Source organism: Mesoplodon bidens (genome assembly GCF_964165515.1).
Source record: "Mesoplodon bidens genome assembly, chromosome: 18".
Lineage (NCBI taxonomy): Eukaryota > Metazoa > Chordata > Mammalia > Artiodactyla > Ziphiidae > Mesoplodon > Mesoplodon bidens.
Genome location: NC_138175.1, coordinates 37052511 through 37078623, shown reverse-complemented (window position 1 = coordinate 37078623; position 26113 = coordinate 37052511). Strand labels below are relative to the sequence as shown.

At 35.2% G+C, this 26113-nt stretch overlaps 1 protein-coding gene across 6 annotated transcripts in view; it reads left to right on the top strand.

Moving 5' to 3' along the window:
* Nucleotides 1-26113, top strand: part of PHKB (phosphorylase kinase regulatory subunit beta) — a 202666-nt gene that overhangs the window by 31480 nt on the left and 145073 nt on the right. For all 6 annotated transcript variants that reach the window (XM_081215337.1, XM_081215338.1, XM_081215333.1 and 3 more), the window contains 3 exons: nt 16754-16843; nt 18746-18884; nt 24163-24262. In XM_081215337.1, the coding sequence (XP_081071463.1) occupies nt 16754-16843; nt 18746-18884; nt 24163-24262 (329 nt within the window). The remainder of the gene's footprint in view (nt 1-16753; nt 16844-18745; nt 18885-24162; nt 24263-26113) is intronic.

Here is a 26113-nt window from a genome sequence, read left to right as displayed (position 1 = left end):
TTAAAGTGCAGCAAAATTTTGATAGTGTTACTGTTTACCCAGAGTTATATTCTTTCCGTTTTGTATTACATAAAAAATTAATAGCCCATAAAAAATATGGCACAGAGTGGGGGGGACCTTCAAGATGGTAGAGGAGTAAGACGTGGAGATCACCTTCCTCCTCACAAATACATCAAAAATACATCTACATGTGGAACAACTCCTACAGAACACCTACTGAATGCTGGCAGAAGACCTCAAACTTCCCAAAAGGCAAGAAACTCCCCCACGTACCTGGGTAGGGCAAAAGAAAAAAGGAAAAACAGAGACAAAAGAATAGGGACAGTACCTGCCCCTCTGGGAGGGAGCTATGAAGGAGGAAATGTTTCCACACGCTAGGAAGCCCCATCACTGGTGGAGACAGGAGCGTGGACGGGGGGAAGCTTTGGAGCCATGGAGGAGAGTGCAGCAACGGGTGCAGAGGGCAAAGCAGAGAGATTCCCACACAGAGGACCACTGCTGACCAGCACTCACCAGCCGGACCAGCTTGTCTGCTCACCCACTGAGGCAGGTGGGGTCTGGGAGCTGAGGCTCAGGCTTCGGAGTTCAGATCCCAGGGAGAGGACTGGGGTTGGCTGTGTGAACATAGCCTGAAGGGGGTTAGTGTGCCACAGCTAGCTGGGAGGGAGTCCAGGAAAAAGTCTGGAACCGCCTAAGAGGCAAGAGACCATTGTTTTGGGGTGCGCGAGGAGAGGGGATTCAGAGCATCGCCTAAACTAGCTCCAGAGATGGGTGCGAGCCGCGGATATCAGTGCAGACACCAGAGATAGGCATGAAACGTTAAGGCAGCTGTTGCAGCCACCAATAAGCCTGTGGGTAAGCACATGTCACTGTCCACACCTCCCCTCCCAGGAGGCTGTGCAGCCCGCCACTGCCAGGGTCCTGTCATCTAGGGAAGACTTCCCCAGGAGAACGCATGGCACACCTCAGGCTGTTGGCAATGTCATGCTGGCCTCTGCCACCGCAGGCTCGCCCAGCATTATGTACCCCTCCTTCCTCCCGGCCTGAGTGAGTCAGAGCCCCCAATCAACTGCTACTTTAACCCCGTCCTGTCTGGGTGGGGAACAGACACCCTCAGGCGACCTACACGCAGAGGCGGGGCCAAATCCAAAGCTGAACCTCAGGAGCTGTGCGTACAAAGAAGAGAAAGGGAAATTTCTCCCAGCAGCCTTAGGAGCAGTGGATTAAATTTCCACAATCAACTTGATGTACCCTGCATCTCTGGAATACCTGAATAGACAACGAATGATCCCAAAATTGAGGCAGTGGATTTTGGGAGCAACTGAAGGCTTGGGGTTTGCTTTCTGCATCTAATTTGTTTCTGGTTTTATGTTTATCTTAGTTTAGTATTTACAGCTTATTATCATTTATAGATTTGTTTTACGGTTTGGTTGCTCTCTTTTTTTATATATATATAATAGTTTTCTTTTTTCCTTTTTTCTCTTTCTGTGAGTGTGTATGTGTATGCTTCTTTGTGTAATTTTATCTGTACAGCTTTGCTTTTACCATTTTTCCTAGGGTTCTGTCTGTCCGTTATTTTGTGTTTTTTTTTAATTATAGTTTTTAACACCTTTGTTATTGGTGGATTTGTTCTTTGGTTGCTCTGTTCTTTTTTTTTTTGATTACTTTTTTATTTTTTTTTATTTTTAATTTTTTAATTTTAATAACTTTTATTTTTTTCTTTCTTTCTTTTTTTTTTTTTCTGCCTTTTCTTCTGAGCGGTGTGGCTGACAGGGTCTTGGTGCTCCAGCTGGGTGTCAGGCCTGAGCCCCTGAGGTGGGAGAGATGAGTTCAGGACATTGGTCCACCAGAGACCTCCCAGCCCCACATAATATCAAATAGCAAAAGCCCTCCCATAGAGCTCCATCTCAATGCTAAGACACAGTTCCACTCAATGAGCAGCAAGCTAGAGTGATGGACACCCTATGCCAAGCAACTGCCAAGACAGGAACACAACCCCACCCATGAGTAGAGAAAAAAACTTAAGTCATAATAAGTTCCAAGATACCCCAAAACACACCACCAGATGCGGTCCTATCCACCAGGAAGAAAGATCCAGCCTCATCCACCAGAACACAGGCACCAGGGCCCTCCACCAGGAAGCCTACATAACCCACTGAACCAAACTTGGCCACTGGGGGCAGACACCAAAAACAACGGGAACTCCGAACCTGCAGCCTGTGAAAATGAGACGCCAAACACAGTAAGTCAGCCAAAATGAGAGACAGAGAAATACACAGCAGATGAAGAAGCAAGGTAAAAACCCACCAGACCAAACGAATGAAGAGAAAATAGGCAGTCTAACTGAAGAAGAATTCAGAGTAATGATAGTAGAGATGACACAAACCTTGGAAATAGAATGGAGAAAATACAAGAAACGTTTAACCAAGGACCTAAAAGAACTAAATAGCAAATGAAGAACAACACAATAAATGAAATTAAACATTCTCTAGTAGGAACCCATAGCAGAATAACTGAGGCAGAAGAATGGATAAGTGACCTGGAAGATAAAATAGTGGAAATAACTACCACAGAGCAGAATAAAGAAAAAAGAATGAAAAGAATTGTGGACAGTATCAGAGACCTCTGGGACAACATTAAACGTGCCAACATTCAACTTATAGGGGTCCCAGAAGAAGAAGAGAAAAAGAAAAGCACTGAGAAAATATTTGAAGAGAATATGGTTGAAAACTTCCCTAATATGGGAGAGGAAATAGTCAAGTCCTGGAAGCTCAGAGAGTCCCATATAGGATAAATCGAAGGAGAAAGACACCAAAGACACATATTAATCAAACTATTAAAAATTGAATACAAAGAAAAAATATTAGAAGTAGCAATGGAAAAGGAACAAATAACATACAAGGGAATCCCCATAAGGTTAACAGCTGATCTTTCAGCAGAAACTCTGCAAGCCAGAAGGGAGTGGCAGGACATAGTTAGAGTGATGAAAGGGAAAAACCTACAACCAAGATTACCCAACAAGGATCTCATTCAGATTTGATGGAGAAATTAAAACCTTTACAGACAAGAAAAACTAAGAGAATTCAGCACCACCAAACCAGCCTTACAACAAATGCTAAAGGAACTTCTCTAGGCAGGGAACACAAGACAAGGAAGAGAACTTCAATAACAAACCCAAAACAGTTAAGAAAATGGGAATAGGAACATACATATCAATAATTACCTTAAATGTAAATGGATTACATTCCCCAACCAAAATACATAGACTGTCTGAATGGAAACAAAAACAAGACCTGTATATATGCTGTCTACAAAAGACCCACTTCAGACCTAGCGACACATGAAGACTGAAAGTAAGAAGATGGAAAAATATATTCCATGCAAATGGAAATCAAAAGAAAGCTGGAGTAGCAATTCTCATTTTAGAAAAAATAGACTTTAAAATAAAGACTATTACAGGAGACAAAGAAGAAGACTATATAAAGATCAAGGGTTCAATCCAAGAAAGAGATATAACAATTGTAAATATTTATGCACCCAACATAGGAGCACCTCAATACATAAGGCAACTGCTAATAACCATAAAAGGGGAAATCGACAGTAACAATCATAGTAGGAGACTTTAACACCCCACTTTCACCAATGGACATATCATCCAAAATGAAAATAAGTAAGGAAACACAAGCTTTAAATGATATTTTAAGCAAGATGGACTTAATAGATATTTATAGGACATTCCATCTAAAAACAGCAGAATACACTTTCTTCTCAAGTGTTCATGGAACATTCTCCAGGATAGATCATATCTTGGGTCACAAATCAAGCCTCGGTAAATTAAAAAAAAATTGAAATCGTATCAGGTATCTTTTCCAACAACAGTGCTATGAGACTACATATCAATTACAGGAAGAAATTTGTAAAAATTACAAACACATGCAGGCTAAACAATACGCTACTAAATAACCAAGAGATCACTGAAGAAATCCAAGGGAAAATCAAAAAATACCTAGAAACAAATGACAATGAAAACACTATGACCCAAAACATATGGGATGCAGAAAAAGCAGTTCTAAGAGGGAAGTTTATAGACATACAATCCTACCTCAAGAAACAAGAAACATCTCAATAAACAACCTAACCTTACACCTAAAGCAATTAGAGAAAGAAGAACAAACAACCCCCAAAGTTAGCAGAAAGAAAGAAGTCATAAACATCAGATCAGAAATAAAGGAAAAAGAAATGAAGGAAAGAATGGCAAAGATCAATAAAACTAAAAGCTGGTTCTTTGAGACCATAAACAAAATTGATAAACCATTAGCCAGACTCATCAAGAAAAAAGGGAGAAGACTCAAATCAACAGAATTAGAAATGAAAAAGGAGAAGTAACAATTGACACTGCTGAAATGCAAAGGATCTCTCTATGCCAACAAAATGGACAACCTGGAAGTAATGGACAGATTCTTAGAAAAGCACACCATTCCTAGACTGAACCAGGAAGAAGTAGAAAATATGAACAGACCAATCACAAGCACTGAAATTGAAACTGTGATTAAAAATCTTCCAACAAACAGACGCCCAGGACCAGATGGCTTCACAGGCGAATTCTATCACACATTTAGACTAGAGCTAACACCTGTCCTTCTCAGACTCTTCCAAAATATAACAGAGGAACACTGCCAAACTCATTCTACGAGGCCTCCATCTCCCTGATACAAAAAACAGACAAAGATGTCACAAAAAAAAAGAAAACTACAGGCCAGTATCACTGATAAACATAGATGCAGAAATCCTTAACAAAATACTAGCAAACAGAATCTGTCAGCACATTAAAAGGATCATACACCATGATCAAGTGGGGTTTATCCCAGGAACGCAGGGATTCTTCAATATACGCAAGTCAATCAATGTGATAAACCATTAACAAATTGTAGGAGAAAAACCATATGGTCATCTCAATAGATGCAGTAAAAGCTTTTGACAAAATTCAACACCGATTTATGATAAAAACCCTGCAGAAAGTAGGCATAGAGGCAACTTATGTCAACATAATAAAGGCCATATATGATAAACCACAGCCAACATCATTCTCAGTGGTGAAAAACTGAAACCATTTCCACTAAGATCAGGAACAAGACAGGGTTGCCTCCCCTTACCGCTATTATTCAACATAGTTTTGGAAGTTTTAGCCACAGCAATCAGAGCAGAAAAAGAAATAAAAGGAATCCAAATTGGAAAAGAAGAGGTAAAGCTGTCACTGTTTGCAGATGACAAGATACTATACATAGAGAATCCTAAAGACTCTACCAGAAAACTACTAGAGCTAATCAGTGAATTTGGTAACTCAGCAGGATACAAAATTCATGCCCAGAAATTTCCTGCATTCCTATACCCTGATAAAAAAAAATCTGAAAGAGAAATTAAGGAAACACTCCCATTTACCACTGCAACTAAAAGAATAAAGTACGTAGGAATAAACCTACCTAAGGAGACAAAGACCTGTATGCAGAAAACTGTAAGACACTGATGAAAGAAATTAAAGATGATACAAATAGATGGAGAGATGTACCATGTTCTTGGATTGGAAGAATCAACATTGTGAAAATGACTCTACTACCCAAAGCAATCTACAGATTTGGTGCAATCCCTATCAAATTACTAATGGCATATTTCACTGAACTAGAACAAAAAATTTCACAATTTGTATGGAAACACAAAAGACCCCGAATAGCCAAAGCAATCTTGAGAACGAAAAACAGAGCTGGAGGAATCATGCTCCCTGACTTCAGACTATACTACAAAGCTACAGTAATCAAGATAGTATGGTACTGACACAAAATCAGGAATATAGATCAGTGGAACAGAAAGAAAGCCCAGAGATAAACCCACGCACGTATGGTCACCTTATCTTTGATAAAGGAGGCAAGAATACACAATGGAGAAAAGACAGCCTCTTCAATAAGTGGTGTTGGGAAAGCTGGACAGCTACATGTAAAAGAATGAAAGTAGAACACTCCCTAACACCATAGACGAAAATAAACTCAAAATGGATTGAAGACCTAAATGTAAGACCGGACACTATCAAACTCTTAGAGGAAAACATAGGCAGAACACTCTATGATATAAATCACAGCAAGATCCTTTTTGACCCACCTCCTAGAGAAATGAAAATACAACCAAAAATAAACAAATGGGACCTAATGAAACTTCAAAGCTTTTGCACAGCAAAGGAAATCATAAGACAAAAAGCCAACCTGCAGAATGGGAGAATATATTTGCAAATGAAGCAACTGACAAAGGATTAATCTCCAAAATATACAAGCAGCTCATGCTGCTCAGTATCAAAAATAGAAATAACCTAATCCAAATAAGGGCAGAAATCCTAAATAGACATTTCTCCCAGGAAGATACATAGTGTTTTTGCTGTTTCTTAATTACTGATTTTTAAAATTACAGATTTAAAATCACTATGTGGGGTTTATCCATCCTTGCATTGATCAGGAGGATTCTGATTAACAGTTAAACAAAATTCCTTGATTTTTAATTTTCTAACCAGTCTTTGGCTAAGTGCAAGAGGAGATTCAAAAATTTAAGGGTGGAGCAAGGAAGACAATAAGTAGTTAATATACAGTGTGCCAGTGCTATACTTAAAATATTTCATTTAAGTCTCACTACAATCCTGTGAGGTTAAATTTTCCCCAGCTTTACAGGTTAGAAGTCCTAGCTCAGAGAGAGCCCAAATCCACAATGTTGTGAAGGACATAGCTGTGATTGCAGCCAAGGTCTATCTGTTTTCACAGCCCATGTTCTTTCCACAACCTCCTAGGTATTATGACAGTGTCTATCCAGGAGCTTCCTTACACTCTGGGGGATGAGGAGGAGGGATGATGGAGAGCAGGGAGACCTCTTTTTTTTACTTGATTGAACCTTGGGATTAACCTTATTCACTAGACTAAAAGATGGCTTCTAAAAAATGTGATTGGATTCTATACAAGAAAGTTTTGTCAGTTATGATTTTATTGTTTGTAGGTCTTCACAGAAGGCAGTTTACTGACACAGGCTCTCAGGACAGCTTTGAAGCAAATCGCCAAAGTCTGATGGTATAGTGTAGAAAATGGCAAAAACGTCTCTGCCCTGTTTTACTTAGCCAGTGATGTAAACTTCACTGCATTTTGATGAGAAGAAAATTAGCTATCATTCTTTGTCTACAAACTCTATACTGTCAGATGTACTTCTACTTTTTTTCTGGTTGAGAATATTTTTATTCTTAGTGTTAGCTTACTTTGCTAATTCATAGTTTATTGTGATTTTTTTCGATTAACATTCAAGACTTCCTCTGTTCGAGCTTACCCTATAAAGTGTTATCAGGGCAATTTATAATTAGTAGTATTAACATTCATATTAAATGCATTACTGAACTCTGCCAAGACAAGAAATACAGACCAGGATTTATCAAAGTGCAAATGATAAAGGAAAATGGTTTGTTTCCATCTTTCTAAATGCTGAAAGTATTATTTCTGTAGGACTTGTGTTGAATAACGTATGACACAGTAAAATGCCTCATGTCACATGCTTTTAATCACTATAATAACCAGACATAATAAAATTAAGTATTTCTTGTAAAGATTGGGAATGGTGTATAGTGAAGTTCTTTTTCCCCTCCATGTAATTCAATTAATATTTAACTAAGATGCTATCATTTAAGTCTTAGAAGTTTGGAATTGAAAATTTTTACTTGTAATATAAGTGTGAAATAATGACTGGGTTTCTCTTCAGAAATCTTATATGTTCAGATTAGTATTATCGTTTATAAAGTAGCTCACTTGTAAGCTATATACATTTATTCTAGTGATCAAATCATTTTTAAATCATATCCTTTTATGATTTCATTCAGATCCTCCTTTATGAGCAATAGAAGACGAGAACAGAACAGATTAAAATAGAAGAATAGAACAAGTTGAATTACTACATGGTCACAGCTTAGGGTATTGATCAGTGAGTCTTACATAACTTCATCTGCTCTGATGAATCACCTTATTCATTGCAGCTGATTTCGAGTAATTGTTGGCAAATTTTAGATATCAGAGGATATTAATTCCATTTGTTGAATAAATATTTATTGAGTGCTCACTGTTTTCCTGGCACTATTGGCACTGGGGTTATAACAGTGAATATAACAACTACTGTTGAGAAATTTAAATAACTGTGTCATTTCTGAATGCATTTTTTTTCAAAAAGGGAGTTCCAGAAACTTTTTAGAAACACTAGAATTATTAGAATACAGCTCTGACCTCACAGAAATCATATACATTCATGCTATATTATGTCAAGGGACTCTACTAGACTATAAATAAGAAAGGAAAATGAAATAGCTAATTGAGTGATTGGTATTTATAAGGTCAACTCATGAAACAACCAGATTTAATATCCTTAAATAGATTTTATTGGCCATGCTCCTTCCTTAAAGGTCACTGGAAGAACTTAATACCTTTTTATTAAAAATAAAATGGGAACAGTTGAGTGGCCTTTTCACATCTTATTTGGATTAGTTGAAGAGGCAAATTTTACTTCATTTTTAAGAAGTTGTGCTATTTTATATTTGCCACTTCATATTTTACATTTAAAATATGTTTCTTACCCAACTTGCCATGGAGAAACATAGACTTAAAAAGTTGAAGGTTCAGATGAACTGTGATAATAAATTGGAGTTAAGTAAGGAAAAGTATACATATATGTATATATACATGTACATATAATTTTGGAGCAGTCTGTTGTTTAAAGCAGAAAATGAAAACAGGGATTAAGGGCTCTTAACTCTTCTTAGCCAAGCATTTTTATGAGGTTTCATGGTATAAGACAAAGAGCACACATATAGTTTGTCTTTAGAGAACCCCGTGTTCCAATTTAGACTGCCATTTAATAACTTCTTTGTGCTTCAATTTAATGCCAACCTCCTTCCTTTGTCAGGAAGATGAAATGGGACAATGTATTTAAAGTATCTGGTACAATGCAAAGTAGTATGCATGCAAAATTTCCCTTTCTCATTTTAAGAAATTATACAGTAAAGAAAATCATGGTTTAAGTTTTGTTTTTTTGTTTTGGAAGGAGATGTTGGTGATCTTGAAGATGCTCAAAGTGCTGAGTCATATATAGTGTATTTGAACCTTTTAACTATAAAAGTTAACGGGTATCCATTCTAAAGTTAGTAAGGTAAGTTTTTCAACTTGTCTAATCATGAAAGTCTGAAGAGGTGGGACTAGATGATTAAATCAAGTTGGATGGGAGCAGCAGGAGATAGCATAGCCTGTGAAAATATTGTAAACTGGTCATCAGAAGTTTCCTGAAAACAAGCTTTTCAGGAAAACTATTTTTGTCAGCTTCTCTCCATGTTTTCCCTCTTCTTACCAAACTTTCACTGCCATTTACTATGTACTAGATATGGTCCCTGTTGTAGATTGGCTTCCAGTGTAGTATAGCACATTAACCAACTAGTGAAAATAAAATGTATTGTCATAAGCAAGAACTGTACTTAAGGTATTTACAGAGTGCTGTAAGAATGCAGAATATGGAACAATTAACTCTGCCTGTGGAATTGAAGGAGGCCTCCCCCTAATCATGTGGGTCAGGCAGTTCAATAAACATTTGGATTGTGAACCTCCTAGTACAAGCATTAGGGATACAAAGGTGAGAATGTATTAGAATAATTTGTCCCTTCTATAGTAGTATCCTTCTAGTTTTTATCAGTGAAGGAGTAAAAGGGAATTTTAAGATGAAGAACTTATCATCCCAAGTTAATGATTTAATTTAAATTTCAAAGTTGCTTGAAAATACATTGTATCATATATAGATGATAAACATATAATTATTATACTCTGGGAAACCTTGATATCTTAACTCAGAAATTAATGTTTTAATAATTAACTGATAAACCACAGATGTGGTTTGCATATATTTTGTATGTTCATATACAAGGCTATCTCTTTGCTTTTCCATGCCTTCCTGGTCTGTACCCTTCCTGCCCTCCTCACCTTCTCTATATGCATGTAAGTATAAGGACTATCCAAACCTCATGAAACTGGGGGGCTTTTTGACCCTCTACAATGCAAGGGCTTCAGATTCTTCTTAGTTCCTGATTATTTTGTTGGAGAATATGTTAGCTCAGGGATTTTGGTTATTCAACTGCTTCTTTGTACATACTTTCTTAATAGTTTATTAGCCTCTGCACTTCACTGTTTTCAAAAACTTAGGCTTAAGAGACTAAGGCTTTCAGAGACTTTCCTGACTGAAAAATCACAGTTCTTAATGTCCTATGTCTATAAAATTAGCTGTTTACCATTAGCTCAGGCAGAAGATTCTAAAGTTGCAGTCTTTAGAACTGGTGAATCTCACCCTGCTCCATTCCCAAAGTTAGAGAATCATGAATAAAATGCAGACAGAAGATACTGATTGATTCTTTCCTTGGGCTAAGATTCTACTTTCACATTTTTTGTGTATTTCTCTGATAGAACCCAAGACCTATAGAAAAATGAAAGGGTGCAGCATACTTTATGTTTTAACTTTGTGTCAATATGCATCATTGAGTGCTACGTACAGTACTTAAAAAAATCAATATATGTTGCTCCAAGCAATTGCGATTTTTAGAGACATTAATGTAGCTGCACATGAAGCTGATTATTGTTTAAGCTGTTTGTAAATATCATATGTCTATGATGGGTTTGAAATCTTGCATATAAGTAGATCAAATGCTACATTATTAGATACGAGAGTTTTTATATAGCTTTTCAAAATTAAGTTGTATTTCAAGAGGAAATTGTCTATTAGAATCCAATAGTTTGAGATGGTCTCTTTATAATTTAGGACAAATGGATCTTTCTATTGAATATTTTGTAACCTAAAAAAAAATTTTGATCTTTTTAAAATGAATGGAATTTACTACTTACTTTAAAAACGGTTTAGAAAACAAATTCTCAATGGATAAAATAGCTAAGTGGGAAACTTTATTTTTTTAACATTATAAAAAACTTAGAAGAAAATTGCAGTAACTATATGTATAACCTTGGGGTTGTCAAAAACCTTTTTATTTATTTATTATTTTTAAATAAATTTATTTTTTTATGGCTGCTTTGTGTCGTTTTTGCTGCACGTGGACTTTCTCTAGTTGCAGTGAGCAGGGTCCACTCTTCATTGTGGTGCGTGAGCTTCTCATTGCGGTGGCCTCTCGCTGCAGAGCATGGGCTCTAGGCGCACGGGCTTCAGTAGTTGTGGCATGTGGGCTCTAGAGCGCAGGCTCAGTAGTTGTGGCACACAGGTCTAGTTGCTCCGCGGCATGTGGGATCTTTCCAGACTAAGTCCCTAATGAAAACCTTTGTAAACAGAAAGGAAGACTAGAACCAAATGAGGAAAGAGATAGATTGACCATTACTTTTTTTTTTTTAATTTTGACATTGGTATACTAATGAAAGCTCGGGAAAATATTTGAAATGGAAATGTTAAATAGCACACAAAACATACAAAGAGCTCTTAGAAATTGATGACAAAAACACTGATTAAGCAGTAGCAAATGGCAATAAGATGTAGGCAGTTCACAGAAGAGCAAATCCAAATGGCCAGTTTGTAAAGATTCTTAAACTCACTAATAGTCTGGGAAATGAACGTTAAGTAAAAGAGGGCTACTGCTTTACTCCTATCAGATTGAAAAAGCTTTTAGAAGAATGGAGCCCTATATTACTGGTAGAAATGTGAATTATTTTAGCCTTTTAAAAAATATAATTTGCCATTTGTTGTAAAAAGTGCATTTATCATTTAATTCAATACTACTTCTTTACGTGACATTACTGAATGCAGAGTTGGGAAGATATGTATTGTAACATGCTATTACATAGTATTTCCAATGTACAGATATATAGGTATAAATAAACTCAAAAGTATATATAATAGTAGAATGTAGTAAAATAATTTGGAAATGATGAGGCTTGATTATTTATTACCATTGTTTTTAATAATTAGTTGTAATTTAATTTGCAGTTATGGCTGTGTTTCACAACCAGTCCCAAAATTCCTGACAATTTAACAGTTGACTCTCTCCAGCCAGTTCTCACTGGTTCTAGCACACTCCTGGTTATATCTATGTATATCTGTGTTTTGCAATATTGTTTGTGATGGTAAAAATAGGAAGCAAATTATATACCCACTGATGGGGGGCTACTGGAATAAGTTGTAATATAGCAAAAGAAAGAGCCATCACTTTTAGTGATTTCCCTGTGTGTTGTTAAATGAGAGGAGCTAAATGCAAGCACAGGTCTGTGTCATGATCCCATTTTCATAAAACGAGCAAGGGCAGACTCTTCTCTCATTCTTACCTATATGTTTGATTATATAAACATGGAAAATGTGTGGTTATGAGTACAGAAGAGGGCAAGAGGATGAGGTAAGGAAAAAAAGGACTTATGTCCATGAGAAAAACAGTATGTATGTTATGATCCTATATGCGGTAAATTTTATGTGTTTATGTGATATATACACACTAAAAAATATATACACATTAAAAAGTGTACATTAAAAAATATATACACAGTAAAAAATGCCTGAAAAGAATGCACCAAAATGTTAATGTACCAAATGTACCAAAACGTACCAAAATGTTAATGATACCTTTTTTAGGGTGATAGAATGTTATCTTTTTTTTTAATATGAAAAGAAATTATTTTAATTGAGGGAGAGAATCAGAATCCTATGGTCCTTTCTAAGGATTTAAATTTATAATAAAATTATCCTGTGAAAGGGCATACTAGGGTCAGTGTGTCAATAAAATTTACCCTTTAGTGATATAATTTCTTCACCTAAACCTTCATGTGTATCACTTCAAAAAAAATCTTAGTATATAGTATCTTGCTTCATGAGACGTGTATAAGTTTTAGAACTGTATTAGGAACTTCTCTGATTACGCAGTGGTTAAGAATCCACCAGCCAATTCAGGGGACATGGGTTCGAGCTCTGGTCTGGGAAGGTCCCACATGCTGCAGAACAACGAAGCCCCTGCGCCACAACTACTGAGCCTGCACTCTATAGAGCACACGAGCCACAACTGCTGAGCCCGTTTGCCACAACTACTGAAGCCCACGTGCCTAGAGCCTGTGCTTTGCAACAAAAGAAGACACCGCAATGAGAAGTGCGCGCTGCAACAAAGAGTAGTCCCCGCTCGCCACAACTAGAGAAAGCCCGCGCACATCAACAAAGACCAAATGCAGCCAAAAATAAAATAAATAAAAAAATTTTAAAAATATCTATATTAAGTATGTGTGCATATGTGTATATATATTTATGACTTAACATCTTCCTGGAGTTCAGCTGTTACCTTCATATTTAGATGGCAATTCATTATTTGAAATTGCTAGTAAGTTTAGAGATTGCAATGCAGGAGTTCCCTGTTCTCTGAGCCCCACAGGGGGATTAAATTTTCCTGTCCTTTGTCTTTTAAGGAACTCACCACTCTACCTTGTTATCCATTTGTGTATATATATATATATATATATATATATATATATATATATATATATATATATATATATATATATATATAATATAATCTTATTCAAAACCTTACCTGTCTTCCTAATCTGTAGGCCTTGGTAGCCTGCTAGATGTATGGTCCAGATTCTTATGCATTCACTGTATATATTAACTGAATGAATAAATAATGATATTTATCTTAGTCCACCACCATGAATGGAAAAATGATAAAGCTACTTTAGGGATCATCAAAATCTTGATTAATAATATTTTTGTATGTATTAAAGAGCATTGATTCATATAAAGTAAGATGCCCAAATAATACACTTCTGATGTTTTGGTTTGCTGATCAGTTTTCCGCCTTGAATTTCCTCTTGGGTCATCTATTTCATGCTTTTAACAGTTACTATTTAACTATCAGTGCTGTTTTGTGATTTCTTAAGAGCCTCTCCATAACACTCAGAAACCTTCTGGGTTTATAGTGCAAAATTCAGAAAGCTTATACCTTTGTTAAGTTTGTGTCTTTCTATAATACTGTTTATGTCTCACAGAGCAGCTCGTTCTTTAGTCTCTTTGTTAGTAAATAGCACTTTCTTCCTTCATGATAAAGCTGTAATATTTCTCTTCAAGTAACAACTTCTGCTTCCTCTTCTTTATCGCTGTTATCTGTTTGACATAACGTGTTCTGAAATGAAGATGTAGACTGTATTTTTCTAATACAAAGTGAATTGTCAGGTAAAAAATCAGGTTGACATGTTTAAGCTCATTTTACAAACTTGATAACTGATAAGTTTCATTTTACTTTGTGATGTTTAGATATAGGCAAAATTCAAATGAGAAAAACATGGAAAGGAGAAATTTATATTTTAAAAATTCATTTCATTTTGAACTCTAAACATTATTAGAGTTTTCTGTTATTTTTCATCTTTTTCTTTGTCTTTGGGAACTTGTACTCTATTGTTGATTTCTTTCTCCTCCACATTTGTATTGGTATTGATGCTTTTCAGATGTTTAATTCTTGTTTAAAATGTTTCCATTATTGCTTTTCCTTTCTAAGTAATTTAATTTTATGCAGTTACTTCAGAAGCAATATAGTGGTGATCACTGAAGTGTTGACATTTATCTAGCCAAGCTGTTCTTAATTTACCATGGGCTTTCTTTGAAGATATAGGAAGGTATAAGAAAACATAGATTCTCAGTGAATTAGCTGATTTTACTTTTACACTTTTCTGCTTTGCTTGAACTCTTCTCTTTTAGCTCTTGCTGAATGGGTCTTTATTTTCTTGAAAAGTCTGGTTTCCCGTTTGTTTATTTATTGTTGCTTCTAAGAAATTCCATGGGTGATTTTATTGAAAAACATTAGATGACAGAATCATTTTAGTCTTTTGGGGGAGGTAAGGGGTACCTTAAATGTAATAGTACTTTTAAAGGAAGTATTTTTTTCACTCTAAAAACCCTGATACAATGTCATTAAAATAATCTTTCAAAATAAATTCACCTACTATTATAATGCAAGTAGATTTCAGTTTTGCACATTCTATTTCAATCTTTATCCATATGCACATGTATTATTTATCTAATTGTAATGAAAATGTATATGCAACATTTGGTGATTTTATTTTTCTCATATAAAGCAAAATCTTAGCTCTACGAATAGTGCTCTAAATAAAAACAAATCATTTCACGACAAAATAAATAAAAACAAATCTAAATAAAATCTAAGTAAAAACAAATCATTCCACAATCATTCCACCCCAGCAAACATGTCCCCTTTAGTCTTTGTATATCCATATGCACAATTTAAAACGTGATGATTTGTACCTGATTTTATTTTATTAATTATGGCTGAATTTCACCGAGAGTGTGTAGACCCCACAGAGCTTATCACCTAACATGCAAGCATTCCTTCCCAGCTGCCAGGCTACCCATATACTGCCAATATACTTAAACCTACCCAGAGCTAATTGAATGCAGAGAGGCAGAGGGCATGTGTGCACCCTTGCCTCCTTTGCAGTCCTGATGCTTTCCTCTCTGTGTTGGTGGTCCTCTCCATACTTCACTATGGGGTCCATTCTTGTTGGTGTCATTGTGAAGACTGTTTTAGAAAGATCTCTTCACTCAGAGTAAGTCATTTCATATTCCCTGTTTTCATCCATAAGTCATCTCTCTTTCTAACAGAAGATAATGGGACTATTGCCTGAATGTGTAGATCTTTACCTTACTTCCCCTAAACATAAAGAGATTTCAAATAACTTGGCTTTAAACTAGCATACTGGCCATAGCAATTTTACGAACATAAATGCTTTAATTTTCTTTAAAAACTGATTCTTAATGCCTGCCAACACGACCCCCGGCCCTGGTAAGTTATAGGTTCACTCTTGTGTTATGTTGTTAGACTATATGACATGGATTACCTGAGTTCCAGGGTGGATTAATTGTGACTTTGAGATGTTTATAATTTCTGAGTGCTTTTAACAAGAATAAGAGTCAGTACTTATTCTGATGGCTGAAGGGTCAGATGTCTTCCTTTCAGTCAGCAGTTGAGAAAGTGCACTAGTCAAGTGAACAATTTTCTGTATCCATTTTGTGGCAGATTATCATGATTACGTGAATTTTGTAGCTTTTGAGCAGTGTATTCTGCTAACACCTTGCTGCAGTTTCCATGGCTGAGAAGTAGAAATGGTTTCTGCTTATAGTCTAGATAATAAGGCAAGTATTATCTACCTAGGAGAAAGTGGAGGCTTCAGGCTTTCAGTATGAAAACTATCTGAATATTCATGAAGTGGATGACTTTGGAACATGTACAGTATCTTTTTCCTTGAGGTTTTGAGGGTATGATTGTTTGACAGAAAACTGCCTGATAATGCATGAGGATAAGGAATAAGGTTTGGATTTCAGGGCATGTAAGTAGATATATTGATATTTCTCAGAAGGAACTGAAATCATTGAGCTACTGGACTACCACAGGAGTATTAGTGATATTTGAGATGTTAGAACCAGTATACACGAGTTAGTTGGCTTGACTGCTGGGGGTGAGGAGGGCAATAGCACATAACATTTAGAAATACTACAAGTGCTTTCTTCTTTTTCCTTTTCCCACCCAAAATTTGACAAGTAGTGAAATGTGATAGTTCACTATAAAAATGAAAATTAGATTGCTAAGTAGAGCTTCTTCATTTGTTTAGAAGTTTCTTTGTTTATCTGGATGAAAATGATTGAATTTGATGGGTTTTCATTTTTCTTTCAGGCTCAGTTTATGAACCTCTTAAAAGCATTAATCTTCCGAGACCTGATGATGAAACTCTGTGGGATAAATTGGATCACTATTACAGAATTGGTAAGCAAAACCTGAGGAAAACATGTCCTTAGGTAGCTATGCCTTAGTTATGTTATATATATTATATGGATGATGTTCTCTCATTTGGATGTTGGGGTAGTTTCAGTGCTTAGACAGCTACATATTCCAATTGCATAAGATATGGGGACTATAAAAGGAATCTGACAAGTCATATCTGTCCCTTGAATCATTTTGAAACTGTCACCAGTGTCCTCCGTGTCCTCTTAGCCTTCCTAAATATTACCAGAATTGAGAACTAGAGGCTGTCTCTTGAATAATTCTTACACAAAGATTTTGTAGGAGTATTCCTTTCTTATTTACCTATACATGGTTCCTATGTAGTCCTGAACCTTTTATATCCATTTCTAATTCATTGAGGTTCAAAAGGTAATCTCAGGTTACTGTTACTGATATCAGGTCCCTGTTTTTTTGGTTGCTGTTTTGTTTTTGTCAGGATCAACCTGACAAATTTTGTTACTTAATGTGAGCAAGCAACTTTGAGATATGTATGTATTTAGGAGGCTCCTCTTTGTTCATCAGACCGTAAGTTGGAAACGCCTATTAATTTTTTTTGTCAGTTTGCTTCTTGTGCCATTTATGTGGCCTAGTATGTCAAATATAAAATTTGATTTATTTGTCTCACTAAGGAGAAGGATTTTTTTGTGTCAGTATCATGTAAACCTTATTTCAACTTATTTTGGTCAAGATTCTGGTATATATTCTTATGTTGCCCACTTATTATCTTTGTAGCCATAACTAGCTAAAGAGATTGAACTGCCTTTTAAAAGAAATGTCTGTTTTTTACTTTGGACTATGAGGACCAGTTTTTTACTCTGCGAAAAATAATAAATACCCTGGTATTCTGAAAGAAATGATAATGTCAGTTTAGTCTGAAAAAAGAAAAAGAAATTTAAGTCTTTAATCGCTGTGATGGACCAGAGTACTTTAGACCTTCGAAAAACTGTCCTAAAGTAGTTGACATTTGCCAATCTAGATTAGAGTAACTTAATTTATTTTGGGGAAAAACATTACTCATCCATTTATAGTTAGACAGGAATAAAATAGCTTTTAGGAAATGTAATTTTAGTGTGTTTATTTTTCTATTTTAGGACTGTTTTATAAAAGGTAGTAGAGTTTGCTTTCTGTATCTGCAGATGCAGAACCTGCAGATAAGGAGGGCCTACTGTATTAGCCATTTTAGATAAGGGACTTGAGTGTCTGAGGATTTTCACATGCATGGTGGGTCCTGGAACCATCCCTGTGCATACTGAGGGACAACTGGAAAACACTGATTTCAGACTTCTTTGACTTAAGTTGAATGTTCACAAAATAATTATTCGCTTGCCATTTTCATGTCATATAAAGATGGGATTCAGTTTTAAAATGTTAAACATATCGCTAATATAATATGTAAAATGAATACATTGCTCTTCAGGTACAAATTAGTCATCAGTGAAAAACAGGATTCTGGCCTGTTTGGGGTTGAGTTAGCTTTGGATTTAGCAAATGTATACAACTCTTTGTTGTATATTTGCTTTATTTTTCCCTATTGAACTTATTTTTGAAAATATACTTAGTTTTTTGGTTAATCTTTTTTTTCTGTATCTGATGTTGCCTTATAACACTTGCTGACATAAAGAAGGATGTGCTGAAGGCTTTTTAAATGCCAGTTAGCTGAGTTCTTTCTTCAAAAGTGGAAAGACCCCTTCATGCAGGGTGGATCCCCACTTAGGCTGCAGTTACTTACCCAGAGTTGTTTCTACATCTTCAAAAGTTTTATACTACAGCTAAGTTTAGAAACAACAAAATTGTAGGATGAGGAAACCAAAGAAGTTTACGACCTTCAGCTCAAGGGAAATGGATGGCTTTACAATTCATTCTTTTTCTTGTTTTCAATTTCAGTCAAGTCAACATTGCTGCTGTATCAAAGTCCAACCACAGGTCTCTTTCCCACAAAAACATGTGGTGATGATCAGAAGGCCAAGATCCATGACAGTCTATACTGCGCTGCTGGGGCCTGGGCTTTGGCTCTTGCATACAGGTAAGCTGGTGTGTCTTTTACTAGTAACTCCAAGTCTAGGTAATAGGGTTTTGTAACCCCAAGACAAATTGGGCAGCTATCTTTTGGCTCTGCTGCTGAGTCACTGTGTTACCTGCAACTGCTCACATCTCCTTTTAGGACTCTAAACCCTTCAATTTTCCTAAGGATTTACATGAGACAAGTTCTAACATTTTATGACTTTGTGACCAAAATTTCTCATCTCTAGGTTTGTAAATCATCATTAGTCTTTGACAGAATGGATTGCCCATTCTCGTTGAGTTGATTGGTTTCAATCACAGAGGAAATTGATGGTGATTGAATTTTACAGATGATAAAACTAGGGCCTAGAGTAGTCAACAGATTTGTTCAAAATTGCACAACTAGTTAATGACAGAGCCAGGGCCGGGACTCTTCTCCTTCCTTCTCCCAGTTTAGTGTTTTTCTTACTATACTTCTTTGGGGTATCACTTAATAATCTGGTTGTAAATCAAATAATTATTTCATAAAGTAAAAGAAAAATAAATCTTTTCACAATACAAAAGTTCTCCATACTTCATTTATTTCATTATATATGGAAAGCATCTGTTGTGGGTCCTGACATATTGTCAATAGTGATACATTTTAACCGTTACAAAAATGAGGTTTCTGAATATTAATTTTCTGAAGGTGATACATGCATGTACTTCTGATTTGAAAATTGTATCTTTCACATGAACACGATTCCTCTGTCTTAAATCATTGATGTGTTGCACTTGTAAAGAAAATCAAATAGTGAGATAATATAAAGGCAGTCACCTTCAGCACTTGTTTGCTAATGTCACTACCAGCATTTTTTACCATATTCTATGTAAGCACAATGTAACTTCATTAAATGTCTAGCAACTACTAGTCTTAGGACCAGTAGCACCTTAACCAAGTAGTCAAACCAGTAATGCGACAGACTGACATTAGGTGCCTCCTGATGTGGCACATTACCCATATCGACTTCTTATCAAAATGTGTAAATGGCTCTATCTGTAAATAAACAATCAGACAAAGCCAGATTGTGACTACTTGTAAGGCAACGTGCCTGAGCTCTTAAAAAATGTAGTAATCATAGAAGATTAGAAAATAGGTGTGAAGATGGCTAGATTATGAGAACTACATGCAATGCGTGAACCTTGATTGAATCACGCATTAAAAAAGTGTAAAGTGGGCTTCCCTGGTGGCGCAGTGGTTAAGAGCCTGCCTGCTGATGCAGGGGACACGGGTTCGTGTCCCGGTCCGGGAAGATCCCACGTGCCGCGGAGCGGCTGGGCCCGTGAGCCATGGCCGCTGAGCCTGCGCGTCCAGAGCCTGTGCTCTGCAACGGGAGAGGCCACAACAGTGAGAGGCCCGCGTACCGCAAAAAAAAAAAAAAAGTGTAAAGTATATTTTGGGGATAATTGGATTATATTTGATATACACTATATATTAGACATTACAGTATCAATTCATTGGGTATGATAATGATATTATGGTTATATAGGAGAATGTCCTTGTTTTTAGGAGATACTTCTGAAATATGTGTGGGTAATGGTACTTCAAATACTGCAGAAAATAGAGAATGCAAGCTAATTTTAACAACTGGTGAATCCAGGTGAAGAGTAGTTGTAGCATTCTTTTAGCTTTTCTATAGATTTGAAATTTTTGTAAATAAAATGTTGGGGGAAAATCACTTTAAAAAAACAAGAGTACAGGCCTTTTCCCAGGAGGCTTCAAACATCTGATAGAGAATTTAAAATCTTTTCTTTGCTGGCGACACTATCTATGTACTCCCTGGATAATTTATCTTCTTACGTAGTTAAAGTAGCAGATTTTTTGTTTTACTAGCAAGCAAAATGTGTTCTATTTGGAGAAATGCAAGGGTCCTTACCACAAAATTACTATGAAGCCCTTTTTACTTTCACAATATTATGTTGTGATAGTTTGTTTAGAGAATCCCCATGTTGTAAAATTAGTAGAATTTTGTTTCCAGTTCTGCTTGTAAATGCTAATGAAATCATATAGATTATATTAGGAAGAATTCCTCAAAAATTAAGCTGTCAGTATTTTCTCTTCAGGAATTTATATCAATCTCTTATTGGTAATGAATGCATAATATAAAGTTATTCATTTTTGAAAATGGAAGTAATTTAATTTTTCTAATTGTATTAGTTTTCAATCAGTCTTGTCAACAATCTCTTGAAACCTCACTTCTGTTTGAATTTGCGTGTGTGTGCATGTGTACTGAGGACTTAAAAGGATTATTTTATGCACATTTATATTTCATATACATTAGGAGTATAATTTGATGTTATTTAATTAAATAATTGGATAAAGTCAAGAGACAATGAAGTAACTTATTTGCAAAAATACACTTTGAAATAGTTTTCCTTAAATGTAATATTACAGTTTCACTTTATAATTTTGTTTTATTTTAGAGGAGGGAAGAAATACTTACTAAAATGTTTGACTTTTTAAAATGTCATTTACATATAAAGTTGTAGTCCTGAATATGCCATTGTTTAAAATTATAATTATATTACACTATATCTATATTACACTATGTATAATTATATTACATTACATTATATCATATTATAATTGTATGTGAATATAATTATAATTTATATAAATAAAATTTTATATTTTATATAATTATAACCATTATAATTATTTTATAAATAATTATATTGATTTACATGGTTTAGGTTAAAACTGTTCCTGAACCTAGTCAATTATACAAAATCTGTTAAAAGAAAGTTGAACCTATACTTTATGCCATACTAAATAGTATCATGTAGGGTTTTCACATTTTTTGTTCTTTCTAATATAACTTCTAGAAAAAAACATGACTTTAAATTAGGGTTTAAATATGGAATTCAGTTTACTTTTTATATTTGAGAAGAGTAAGTAATTTTTTTTAAAAGAGTATTGACTTGAAAAAGTACTTTCAGACTGTTTAAATGTGCATATATTAGAAATACAAAAACTCAAGGCATATGGGGAGGGGGAAGGGTAAGCTGTGACAAAGCGAAAGAGAGGCATGGACATATATACACTACCAAACGTAAGGTAGATAGATAGTGGGAAGCAGCCGCAGAGCACAGGGAGATCAGCTTCGTGCTTTGTGACCGCCTGGAGGGGCGGGATGGGGAGGGTGGGAGGGAGGGAGATGCATGAGGGAAGGGATGTGGGAACAGATGTATATGTATGACTGATTCACTTTGTTATAGAGCAGAAACTAATAAAAAAAATTAAAAAAAAATAATTAAAAAAAAACCTCAAGGCAGACAAGATACCTTGCAGTACTTGGGAGCTACTCCCTTGCAGTAAGGGAGAGAGAGGATGCCTTCATGCAAGAAGTTAGCCAGTTCCCTCCCTTGTCAGATTTATTGCTATTTTAGGAACTGAATATAACAGGTGGCCCTAGCTTAGTGCTAGTAAACAGTCAAGTCACATGACCAAACAGTATTCTTATTTTTTTTTCCTTGAAGTTTGGCTGTGTGGAAATAATGCACCAATGATAGGATTCAAGTGTTTAGTTTCTTCACTAGTTATATAAGTATGGAATGCTGGTTCAGATATAAACTCAAGACTTCATATGGTAGAAATATCTGATCAACATCTCCACATAGCTTGTGATCAATATATTGACTAAAGTTAAATTTAAAGTTATTTATCTGTTTTTTAAAATTAAAAGTATTATTGAGGTCATATTAAAACTTGAATGTGCATCCACAGAGCTGGCTAAAGAGAGTAGAATATTGCCAGTTCCTTGTAGAAAATAGAGGAGTTATTTTGGATCACTAGGTTCATTTTACCTCTTAGGAAAGGGAATAGATATATACTAATTGCCTAAACGTTTTTACTCAAATGCAACTGTTCTTTTATTTTCTAAGTCAGAAGAGAAATATTCTTCTGGTTACCACTATTATTTGCAGAACAAAGGAGAAACACGAAAGCTTCATTGAAATAGGATTCCTTATTGCAGCTGAATTATTCTGGAATATTTTAGTCATGGTTTAATGTATGTGGAAATTAGGGGCAGATAATTATTTTAAAGGCAATTTTAGAAAAACTTGACTTTTTTTTTCCTGAATTATTTCTTTGTTTTAAGGTGAGGTGGAAATTATATACAGAACATTTCTTTGAGCTCATTATACTCCAGATGTACTGTTTCCTTCATTTATCAGTGCCCCGTCCACTGTTATCCGCACCATAATTTGCTTTTATTAACACTTGGCTCTGACATCGGGGGAAAATAGATCACAGAGCAGAATCATACTAGTTTTACTTTATCGCCTGCATATGAAAGGAGGAATGATGTTCTAATGACAAATAACTTACTCTTTACTGACATTCACTGTCCTATGTTAAAATGATCATCCTTGTTTCCATTACTGGTATGTGAGATCTGTAATTGAAAGAGGAAGTAATTATAGTATACTTTAAAATAAGGAGACAGGTGACGTTTTTTATCAAGTGAGGATGATGGCCAGATATTTTAGTTAAGATTTAGTAAAACCATGAATAAACTGCTTCTGTTTTTTTCATTGGTGGGTAACTCTCATTCCTCTTTTTTGAAGGCCACTGATCAATAATAAAGGAACTTAAAGACAGAAGGACATCTCAACCTAGTTTAACAGTTAGGTGTCAGCTGTTTTTTTTCTTTTTAAAAGCAAGAGATGTAAACTGTGGTCAATTGTTTTTAAACTAAGACCTAAGAATATAAAACCTTATGCCCCAAATGCATCATGTATCATACTGGATGCATGTTATAGCTGAAGGCATTCCTGACTGAAGTGCCTGGCCTGGCATTATTAAACACATGGCAGAACAAAGAAGACATGTGCCTACCTTAATCTACACGTCCTTGAATCCAAGTGGCCATTGCATAACCTAAAGGGATTGATATTTAAAATTGCCTCTACTATGTAACAGTGAATTTAAAAAATCTTTTGGTGGATTTTTCCAATATAGAAATATCCTTTAAAGTTTCAGCCAAGTCAGTGTTGAAAATATTATATACTATTTTTAAAGCAATTGGCTTACTTCCTTAAAAGAAGGAGAAATTTGCGCGTTTCATCATGGGATTTTTTTTTTCCCAGCATTTCTACATCTGCTGGGAAATTGCAGTTTCACTGTTACAGAATTAGTAGATGTCGCCAGAACATAGGATTAGCTAGCTAGATAGTTAAATACTTAATTATCAAAAGCTCTGCTTCCTTTTCAAATGCATTTTCAATTTGTCTGATGAGTTATCTCTCTCACCCAGGCGCATTGATGATGACAAGGGAAGGACCCATGAGCTGGAGCACTCGGCTATAAAATGTATGAGAGGAATTCTCTACTGCTATATGCGTCAGGCCGATAAGGTAAAAACACTAGAGTGTGCACTGAAATTCTCACATCATTCTGAGGCATTAATTTAACCAATATAGCAATAGCATCTTCTGAAGAAGAATGTACTTTCAAAAGGTAAAGCCACGTCCTAGGGCAGTCTAGATAGGTTAAAACAGCTCTGCCTTCCCAGTCCAGGGTTTTGAAATACTGAAATTGAAGAAATACCTTAAGCGAGATTGATTGAGAACTGTTATCTGGGCTTGAATTTGTTTGTATTTTGCATCTGGTGTTTGTTTGATAAATACTCAGTTTCTCAGGAACCTCACGATATCCATAATTCTAACCAATATTGTATTACTTAAGAAAATCCTTATCAAAATTCCTTTTGGACATGTGAGTACTCTGGCTTAAGTGAGCTTTAGTTTAAGACTATAATAACTTCATTCATTTACATGTAAAGAGGGCAGGAATTATAGGCTTAGAAAACAGCAAACTTTATAGGGTTATTTTGGAAATTAAAGAAATAATATGCATAATAAAACTTTTTAAACTGTAAAGCTCTATACAAATATAATGTGATATTCCCCCTACTTACCTACACCTCTGTGTTTCCAGGTCCTAATATAGTAAGCATCCATATATTGAATATTTACCTCAGTGTGTCATGGTTCCCCAAGACCACTCCCAGGTTTGATGATTCATTAGCAAAGATGCACTTCAGTAATTAATGAAGGCAATTTTGATCACTTCATGTTTTGTATATCTCTATCATATGAATACTATATTGTTTTTGTGATAGCACATTTTTTTAAGCCCTGTATCTGAAGTCAAAGTGAAAAAAAAAAAAACACTTATATTCTCTCACCAGAAAATGGCAACCAAACAATGTTAGTTTGCAGAGAAAGTAAATTTATCCACAGCTGATAATAAGAGATATATGAAAAACCTGTAATCTGTCTACTGAGATTTGACTTTGCAAATCATTATTATAAAGGTTTTTCAATGCTTGAAATAAAGTATTATGTCATATTGACATATTTGAATTAAACTTGTATGTCATATAGATTGAAGTAAGTGTGATTTAAGTTATTTTTTCTTATGTGAGAAGTTTACTGTTTATTTCACATTTATCATTTCGTGAATGCTTTATGTCTATGAATTCAACTTTTCTCTCAAGGAAACATTGTGAGAGCCATGAATTTCGTATGTTTGCTAACCAGGCTGACGGACTTAAATTATAATTGTTTACCAAAAGGAAGAAAATGATGTAATATAAATTTTTTTCTTTGTGACTTGTTTAACCAATTGTTAATGTCCTTTTCTAAATATTATTCAACTTTCCTAACCAGTATTCACAATTATGTTTTCTTTTGAATACACTTGATGTGACTTCAGCTGTCTTGAATTCCTTAAATTACAAAGGATTATCATTTTTTGCCTTATGTAGGTATGATGGTAGACCATTAAAATAAGTGTGAGTTGTAAGAAGGTGTAGGTCACATTAGGATTAGGTATTTCTGCATACTACAAAATGTAGGGTTTTACAAATTTTAAAACATTTTCATTGTTATAATCTTTCTTGAGTCCCATAACCTTTAGAGTCAGCATGGAGGATATTACTGTAATCCATATACGACTCAGTTGGAATGAACCATGCACCCAGCTCAGTGCGTCCCACCATACCTTCACCTCTTATTGGTGCTCACCATTTCCTTAATGACTCCATAGCAGTAGAGACTGTTACCATATTTTTATTTTTTTAATTGCATTTTATTTATTTATTTTTTGAATTTTATTTTTTTATGCAGTAGATGCTTACTAGTTGTCTATTTTATATATATTAGTGTATATATGTCAATCCCAATCTCCCAATTCATCCCACT